The 8,896-nt window shown below is 39.3% G+C and overlaps 1 protein-coding gene across 3 annotated transcripts; it reads right to left on the reverse strand.

Moving 5' to 3' along the window:
* Nucleotides 1–989: 989 nt before the first annotated feature.
* Nucleotides 990–8,617, reverse strand: tmem160 (transmembrane protein 160). 3 transcript variants are annotated; one of them, XM_031860506.1, is made up of 6 exons: nt 6,163–8,617; nt 5,368–5,775; nt 4,109–4,339; nt 3,862–3,886; nt 2,729–2,821; nt 990–2,034 (listed from the first exon to the last, which is right to left on the reverse strand). In XM_031860506.1, exons 1-6 carry the CDS (start codon nt 6,163–6,165, stop codon nt 1,691–1,693), a joined length of 1,104 nt encoding a protein of 367 aa, XP_031716366.1. In that variant the 5' UTR covers nt 6,166–8,617; the 3' UTR covers nt 990–1,690. The 3 variants fall into 3 exon arrangements, with proteins under 3 accessions (XP_031716366.1, XP_031716367.1, XP_031716368.1); XM_031860507.1 differs by having other exon boundaries at nt 5,368–8,617; XM_031860508.1 differs by lacking the exons at nt 5,368–5,775; nt 6,163–8,617 and having other exon boundaries at nt 4,109–4,702.
* Between the last annotated feature and the right edge of the window lie 279 nt (nt 8,618–8,896).

Genomic DNA, 8,896 nt, shown 5'->3' on the forward strand with positions numbered 1-8,896 from the left:
CTAAGAAAACTTCCCCTTTTGGGGTTTTTAATATAAATGCGAAACTTAAAATCTTAAATCTAAAATCCTGTTTTCTTTAGTGTATGTGAGGGCAGAAAATCATTTCTAAATATTTTAGAATAAAACAGGTGAAGGCTCCTGAATAGTTTATGAATGCTGTGTATTTCTGCAACCAACTCCAAACCCCTTCACAGTGAACTCATTCCGCTGTAAATGGAAACTTTATTATATAATAAAATAATTCTACAAGGCCCCAAAGTTGTGTCCGTTTGGTTTCATTTTATTAAACATGGGTATTCAGGAATATGCACGATCTAATTAAAAAATTAAAATAATCAAAATCAGGTCATAATTTAGGTTTCACCTTAGTGGTGAATATTCCCCGACTAATTTGAAATTAAATAAATGACCAAAAACAATAGGCCATTGAAATAACTCCCAACCTTTTGGCCCTGTCGCACTTTAAAATTAAGCAATGTCTACTAGCAACACCTGAGGTACAATCCTCCAGAATTTCTTTTAGAAAAGCTAATATTAGACTAGTTGTGAAAATATGGATATTATTTTGTGAAGCAGACCTGCGTCTTTCTATTCTGGCTAATCCTCTCATACCCTCACATCTACCTGGTGAATCTTGACCCACAGCTCTATTTAAATGTAAAAGCAAATTATGCACACTGAAGTTTTAACCCCGTGTCAGCGTCGATATCTTTGCGCTTTATTATTCTATGTACATAAGAGAAACAAAAATGAACCGTATGTCCCCCCCCACAAACTCGGTACCATCAATGTCGACCCATTCTTTACATCCATTTAAACAGCAATTACAGTGAACACCAGATAGTGTGAAATTCACTCAAAAAGGTTTATGGTTACATTTAGGTACTGTACAAAGCCAGATATATAGCCACAGAATAAACTGTGAAAAATAGATTTTGCTTTTAAAAATCTAGAGTCACAACAATAACAAACTGACAAAAGTGCTATTACCCTTAAAAAAAAACAATTAAAAAAAACAACAACACATACTTAGCGGGGTATCTGTAAAAACAAAACATAAATCATTGTAAGCCCTGATTGATAAAGACAGACCTGAAACATGCACAGAGTACGATCATTCTTTCTAGATCTCACAGCATATCACAACCAGCGTGTTTTATTTCAAGACTTGTATAAAAACTTCAAGTAGTCGGAGTAAATCATGTCGAAGATAAGACAAACGGCATTCAACAACAATTGGCTGAGTAATAAATGCATACGATGCAGTGAAAACTAAACTTATATTAACAGACATAAGACGTTCTCAGTGTATCTTTGCACTCCGCCTGACGTTGGAAGTAACAAGTCAATACATATTTTCCGACCGATTGATAATGCAAGTGAAGCAGCGTTGAATATATCTGATAATAAATCTTACAACAAAAAAAAAAAAAAAAAATTTAAGAAGTGAAGGTAGTCCAACTACCAAAATGTTTCTGAGCAAAAGGTCTGAAAGTCTTTGTTCACCGAAACAATAATCTTTACATCAATATAACGGTGAACAATAAGTCTGTATCTTTGATGGAGTCACACAGTCTACATATGAATATGTAGGCTGCTTGCTCGCTCGCTAGCGTGCACACACACACACACACACACACACACACACACACACACACACACACACACACACAGTTTCCCTCTAAGGTGTCTACTTGTTCGGCCCCTTGTCCTCCCTGCCGTGATGTCTGCCGCTGTGGGAGCCACGGTAACCCCGGTGCTCGCGCCTCTCGCGGCACTCCCGGCACTCCTCCTCATCGTCTCCCCTCCCCTCCTCCTCCTCCTCCTCCTCCCCATCGTGGATGATCTCCACCTCCAGGCGGCCGATGTAGAGGGACACCGCACAGAGCCAGAAGAGGGCGACGCTGCCCACCACGGCGCCTTGGAGCAGCAGCGCTGGCACAGACAGCAGCATCATCCTCCGCAAGGCAAAAAGGCTGCCAATGTACGAGGCACCGCCAAACGACACGCACACCCCGCCCAGGATGAAGAAGGCTGAGGAAAGACAGAGTGACACGGAATAATTGTAGAGAACCCGTTCATTTTCTCACTGTAATTACATCTTGGAAGGAGGCAGGTTGCGTCTACATGATCTCAGAAGTTTATCTACAAAATATTTTAAATAGAATACAAGTACATAAGCATCTCTACTGGTGTGCCCATGAATGATCTTCACGAATTGTAAATCATGTAATGCTTTTATTCAGACTTACATAATGTAAAGATTCAATTTAGTACCATAGCTGGCACATTGTGTTTTGATGGTTTTTCACACATTACTGTGCCTCAAACTCGATGACTATTGAATGATTTAAATAATCTTTGTTCAAGGAAACATGACATCGGTTACAACTAGATATCAAGGACACCAGCTCTTTATTAACTCGTGATTTCAGTCAATTGCAGAAGTTCTTGTGAAATTATTCATCTGCTGAATCAAAAAATAAAATCTATTGCAAGGTTCTCTTAGAAATAGATTTTTAGGATAAAAAGAGCTATTGGTGCAGATGCTATACTTACATAAAATGTGTATTATGGATTTTTTTTTTTCAAACCTTTTTTTATTTTTCTTGAATCCACTAGCTGTGAATACATTAGCAGTAAGCCTTTATACTACCACAGCGCTGCTGCTACACGTGCACTGATTTGCAGCTCTGCTGTACACAAAGCAGCGAGTTGGAGCGCGTACCATATCCTGCTTCTCGTCCCACTTCGCTCTGGACAAATGCGATGACTCCGATCCCGGTCGCCAGCAGACCGTTCCTGAACCACGAGAGGAATCCTGCAAAAAAAAAAAAAACACAGTCAAAGCCAGAAATAAACGGCAGACACATTACGGCCAGACCAGAAATCTGTGCAGAGAGCCAGAACCAGTCACACTGTTTGCATGCATATGATGATCTGTTTATCAAAACCATGTGGTAAGTTGGACTATTCTAAGACTTGTAAAAATGATTTTACAAAAAAAAGCATACCGAGATAAGAAGCTGTGTCCCTATTTCATAATACAGTGCATACTATTACTAGGCAGGTTATGGGTTAACTGTGACTAAATTAAGTAAACTCAAGAACAGTATACTGGGACAAACAGAATAGTACGAACTATAAACGTTTATAGTCGAAGAAGTGTAATCGGGACAGAGCTGGGTTTGTGCACATCCAAATAAGTGCAACCTGAGGACAATGTTGCAGTATTTACAACAACATCTCAGGCAAAGATGGGGTCATTAAAGAGAAGATTGGGAGATATCTGTTATCTCAAACGTTTTTTTTTTTAACTACAGGCCTAATATAAAGTACATTTGACTGATTGATTGAAAAGCAGTCAGTCAATTAAAGGCCCTGCACACTTATACAACTACTTCTTTGCATTAATTAACACTCAGCATTGATGTGCATGCATGCGTGTGCAACTTTTGTTTGTGTGTGTATGTATGCACTGTGTATCTAAGCATGCATTTAAATACTAATATCTTGTGACGATTTGTTTTTAGGGCCCTCTATTTGATTTGGCTGTCCGGGGCCTCACTGGGTGGAGTTATGCAGGGACTTAAATCTCTACGTACTAATGAAAATAAAAGGTAATTGTGGTGTAAGTCGCTCCACCTTTAAGCTCAACAGAACTACTAAAAACAAACAGTCAGAAGGGCAACATACTTTAAAGCGTTGGCCCTTAAGGAGTCGCTTTGTCACTCCTGTAAGTAGTATAGGTACCACACCTACAAGGCAACTGCGAAATGATGCATGCACATGATCAACGTCGATGTACGAGGTTCAGGGTTTAATGCAGACACATGTCCAGCATGACGTTTGTCAGGTTACCTGTCTCGTGGGACTTTCTCAGCATCTGTAAAAAAAAAAAAATGGAGAATATTATTAAATCAACCTCCAATTTAATCAGTGATGCAAGTTTTATTATAAGAAACGTATCTCTTGTGGGTGTATAGTGACTGTGATACTAATTTGCATCAGGAAAGGAGTAACTAAAGTAAAAGCAGCTGTGATTATTTCACAGTTTAAAAAGCTCTCTCCACCATGAACTGAACATATCGTTCCAACAGTTCCCTACCAAAGCGTCCGCCTTGTCCAGGTCTGAGAGCTGGTACTGCTGCTGCTGCTCCGGACCCCGGATCTTCCCCCACGGGTCCTTCTCTCCGAGCCGCAGTCGGGACGAACCGTGCAGCCTCCTCAGCGGGGCTGCGGGAGGACGGACCAGCGTCACTGTCCGGGCGAAGTGGGACAGGGCCGGCGGCAAGTGCCGTCTCATGAATACACTCCAGAACGCCATCACATTACGTGCCTTCCAGCCAGCGACACGAAACACAAGTTAGAAGCACAACACGACCTATGCATGCACTCTGAACTCTCACACTATTGGTCAACGACAAAAACCCGGAAGAGTCTCCCGGAAAGCACGATGCTGTGAAAAAGGTGAGCAGAATGAATTCAGCGCCATCGTGCGACTGAAGGTAAATGAACGCATCGGAATCAAAGACAAGTTCAGTTAGTTCTTATTAAACACCGCTGATTTATCTTTTCATTTATTGTCTTGTATGTTACGTTTGTTGTCGACATTTCCCCTTTAATAATAAAAAAGAATATGCAATTGCATAGACACGCCGCCCGAGGGCGCCAGAGTACAAGGCTGTGACGAGTTCAGATTTATTTATTTATTTTATTGCAATTTTCAAGCAGTACAGAACTATGGAAGCCCATTTCTGCCACTGTGATGAAAAAAATCCTGTCAGTTATTATAATGAGAAACTTTCACAAAATAATGACTTAGTATCTCATAATTAACAGAGTGTAATTATGAGATAGTAAGTCATTATTTTAAGAAAGTTTCTCATTATAATGACTTACAGGATCTTTATGTTCCTCATCACAGTGTTGGAAATGGGCTTCCATACAAAACGGACAGGAAAAAACAAAATACAATTATTTCAACTTAAAAATAAGCTCACAAACACAAAGGCAAAGGAGGAATTGGCCAGGTGTACAAAAGACAGAAAATGGAGCACACGTTTTTTTTAAAGGCTCTTGTCATAAAGTGAACCCATGGAGTGGAGCCTTTCAAAAAAGCAAGTACATCTTAAATGTCTTCAGAGGAACTTGAAGGGGACAATCAGGAGTTTGTGAGAGATGTGAATAAGTAATAAGTGAGGTTTAAACATGCACACACAGCTATTATCCTCCTTTTATGGAAATCACATCAAATAGACACATGGTGATGAAACTGTATAACCATAGTTGCACAGCCAGTGAACCTGTGTGTGTGTGTGTGTGTGTGTGTGTGTGTGTGTGTGTGTGTGTGTCTGAGGGAAATACCTGTGTCCTCAGTGAGGATGATGGGACATCCTCTTCCTGAGGGTCTTTTGTCTTTTTTGGCCCACCGGGACCCAGAATGCCACGCCGGTCATAGCTGATTGTTGAGTTTGAGGAGCGTAGAGAGCTGCAGCAGGGTCTCAGATGGGAGTATGTATTTGTGTGTGTGTGTGTGTGTGTGTGTGTGTGTGTGTGTGTGTGTTGATAGTGGTGTCTTTTACAAACAGCCAAATCTTTGATGTGATGTGCAGCTGACCCTTTGGTCGCTCTCACGCTACTGTCCCCAACACAATGGGGGACTGATGTTTGTATACACACATACATATATACGCACACATGCATTGTGCTTACACATGCAGATAAGTTATCCAGCATTATGACACATTTTCCAACTTCAGCAGCAGTGTATTCCTGAAAAGGAGACTTTTGCTTCAATGATGCCTACTCACATTCTCATATTATTTGCATAATACTATAGGTGTTTGTTAATTTTACGAAATACAAAATCATTGCTATTTTTGATACATACAGTACATATGCAAATATATGTACAATTGGGGATATAACAGTCATTGTATTGTGTATATATTCTAGAAAAAAAAAGGAAAATACAGTATTGAAATGTAAATGAAAAATGTATGCAGAACCCTTCCATATACGCAAATATAATGTTAAAAATCACACTATTAATGGATGTTCCATGTTTAATAAGGGTTGTTTTACGTTTTCTCCAAATCTAGGCACATGTGAGGTTCAACAGAAGATTAATCTGATTTTCTTTCGAATAGTGATTCTTACCATTAACTGCAAGGATCATCAGCCTTTTAAAGTTATTTGTACTCCTGTTGCCTGGTAAAGTAACCAGAGGTATCTGATTTGAATGTTTCTTTTTAATTTGTCCAAAGTATGTGTTTTTATTGTACTGTGGTGATAAGATTACTGTAATACTGGGTGTGGTCCAGGCTCTCCAGGATGTAGTCTAGGACAAACTTTATTTCCTTAAGGCCTCTGTGGTTGTGTGCGTGTATCTAACTGAACATGTGGCAGTGCAGGTTCATTCCGCCTGTGTCTTTTCAAACAGCGAGTTTATTTTAAACACAAACATATTATTCTGCGTATATACTCATGCACCCACTTAATTAGGTCCCAAAATAGAAATATTCCAAAAACCTGTAACTTGAATATGTTATGTGTTTTGAGACACAATGTTCTGAATGTCACCAATAAAACAGGTTGTTTTATGATCAGTGTGTCAGTGATACTGAAGAACTCGAATATTTCAGTTCTCTTAGACTGGGTTTGTATATAATATATGTCATGTTAGTGAACTATGTAGGTATTTGCCCTGACAGAAGATCTTAGCCATACAGTGACATTGCTTGTCTCATCTCAACCCAGATATTAGCTGCTCTCAGCTTTAGGCTGGACTTTTAATTTATAAAATCTCTGCATGTGGTGGCAACTTAGTACTTAGTAGTTGTATTGCTAAACAGAAAAAACAAACAAATGAAGATGTAATGCAACGTAGTTAATTGTGCAAAATTATAAAAAACAAAAAGCGACAAAAATAATTAGACAAATAGGACCTGAAATAGCTTCATCAGGTAAAGTACACGACTACACAATGTAATGCACATGTATTTAATAATAGGTACTAGATATTTAAGATGTGCTGATACTAATGATGGATATTTCTAGAACTATCAGTACTTCAGGGTCAATAAAGTGGACAGAATGCTGTGGGTGTTTTCACTGCAGACAGAACATGCATCTATATCTCTGTGAGCTCGTAAGGAGGACTAGTGTCACATGATCCTCAACTTCTCCTGTCTCACCACTTCACTAAGCCGTATCACTCACTTCCTTTCCCCCTTTGCTCTCATTTCCTCAGTATTACTCAACATGACACAACAATCCTCTTCCTCTTCACTGTGCAGGCCTAGATTACCAGGCTTTGTCATCATGATGCTTCTTTACATATATTTTGTTTGATTTTATTTCTTTTTTTAAATGTTATGGGCATAGTGATATAATTCTGGATTGAAACCATTTTGTAGAGCTTTAATACTTCATATTCACATCTCAGACTTTTTAATCTCACCTCCTTGTTTTCCAAATCTGCCCTTTTTTCAACTTGATTTTTGATCCCATTATTGGCTTAAACACCATCCTTCCTTCACACAGTTTACAGTTAACCTCATCCCTGTGTATCATGTCCAAAAAACATAAAACCCCCGTACGATTCAAGTACAATATATTGAGAATTTAAATATTTTGTTTACAAGAACATTTACACCAAATGTTTTAAGCCATATTGGCCTTTTAAAACCTCAGGAAGCACAGTAAAGAAGCAAAGTAAGCAAATCTACTTATAGGCCTCGACTGTCTGTTAACTCTTTGTTATCCTCTGTCCTTCAGTCCTGCGGCGTCGACGGGAAAGAGAAAGATAGAGAGAGGGATTGAGAAAAGGAGGAGGAGATGTGTATACGTGCAGAGCTGCACTCGTGCGTTACGCAGTCTAGGGGATTGCAGCCAGCTGTGTTGGGAGCACTGACCTTGGCAAAGAGTACACTGTTTTTCAGTTCCTGGGACAAACAAGTGTTGAATTCAAGTGCTAACTGGTCAGCAGATAAATGATTTACTGACATTAATTAAAGGAGAGACGTTACTGCTGAACAACTGAGTCAACTGCATACAAGAGTACACGTTTAAAATGAACTAAATACGTTTTACGAATACACGGGTACACCGTTGATGTCATGTTTTCATTATGTAAACTACATTGTGAGTTATTTTGAGGAAAAGTACCATAATGTACCAACACTACAGGATACAGGATGGGAAGCTGTCGGGGTTATTTAATGCTGCAGGTGCGTGAATGTGTGTGTTTCCCAGCTTGTTTTTTCCTTTTATTATGGTACAGCTTCTGTTTTGGTCTGTGGGAGCCCTGATTTATATTGAGGCTTGTTTATTGAGACTTGTTTATTCTGACCATAACTCTTATGTCCGTTACATTGTTGTCTAATGGTTTGTGTGGGCTTGTATGCATGTGTTATATCACCACCTATGTCTGATGAAATCATGTTGACCTCCATGCAAGGCATTTCATATGCTGTGGGCTGTTCAAACACTTCTTCGCACTTCATCAGGGTCAACTGCTATCACACTAACCTTGGTCACATCTTGCTTTTTTCAGTGACAATAAAACATACAGTGCATGCTGCACATAACCAATCACATGAGCCTTGTTTGACTTGCATGGTGATGCAGCCTTCATTAAGGTTACCTGTTGTAGTCATGTGGCAGAGATAATTAACAGAAACACGATCTACTGACCACAGATGAAACATTTCTTACAGGTTCCCTATTGCCTGAAGACAATCATTGTTATTTTTCATGTTAGTATGCAGACTGCGTGACAGCTTTTTCATTCATTGCAAGTTTCCTGTGTGATTTCTTTACCAATTTAGAGAGTTAGTTCACTCTGTTACATGTCACATGTCAACAAACCTTCACCAGCTGATTTGACATT

The sequence above is a fragment of the Anarrhichthys ocellatus genome, unplaced genomic scaffold (genome assembly GCF_004355925.1).
Source record: "Anarrhichthys ocellatus isolate YVR2014 unplaced genomic scaffold, GSC_Weel_1.0 scaffold24, whole genome shotgun sequence".
NCBI lineage: Eukaryota > Metazoa > Chordata > Actinopteri > Perciformes > Anarhichadidae > Anarrhichthys > Anarrhichthys ocellatus.

Excerpts from the sequence above, each read along its gene's own strand:
- tmem160 (XM_031860506.1), bottom strand. Across the intron at positions 4,340-5,367 it reads CATCCTCACTGAGGACACAG|GCACGTAATGTGATGGCGTT; the intron begins GTATTTCCCTCA and ends GCTGGCTGGAAG. Across the intron at positions 2,035-2,728 it reads GGGACGAGAAGCAGGATATG|CCTTCTTCATCCTGGGCGGG; the intron begins GTACGCGCTCCA and ends GTCTTTCCTCAG.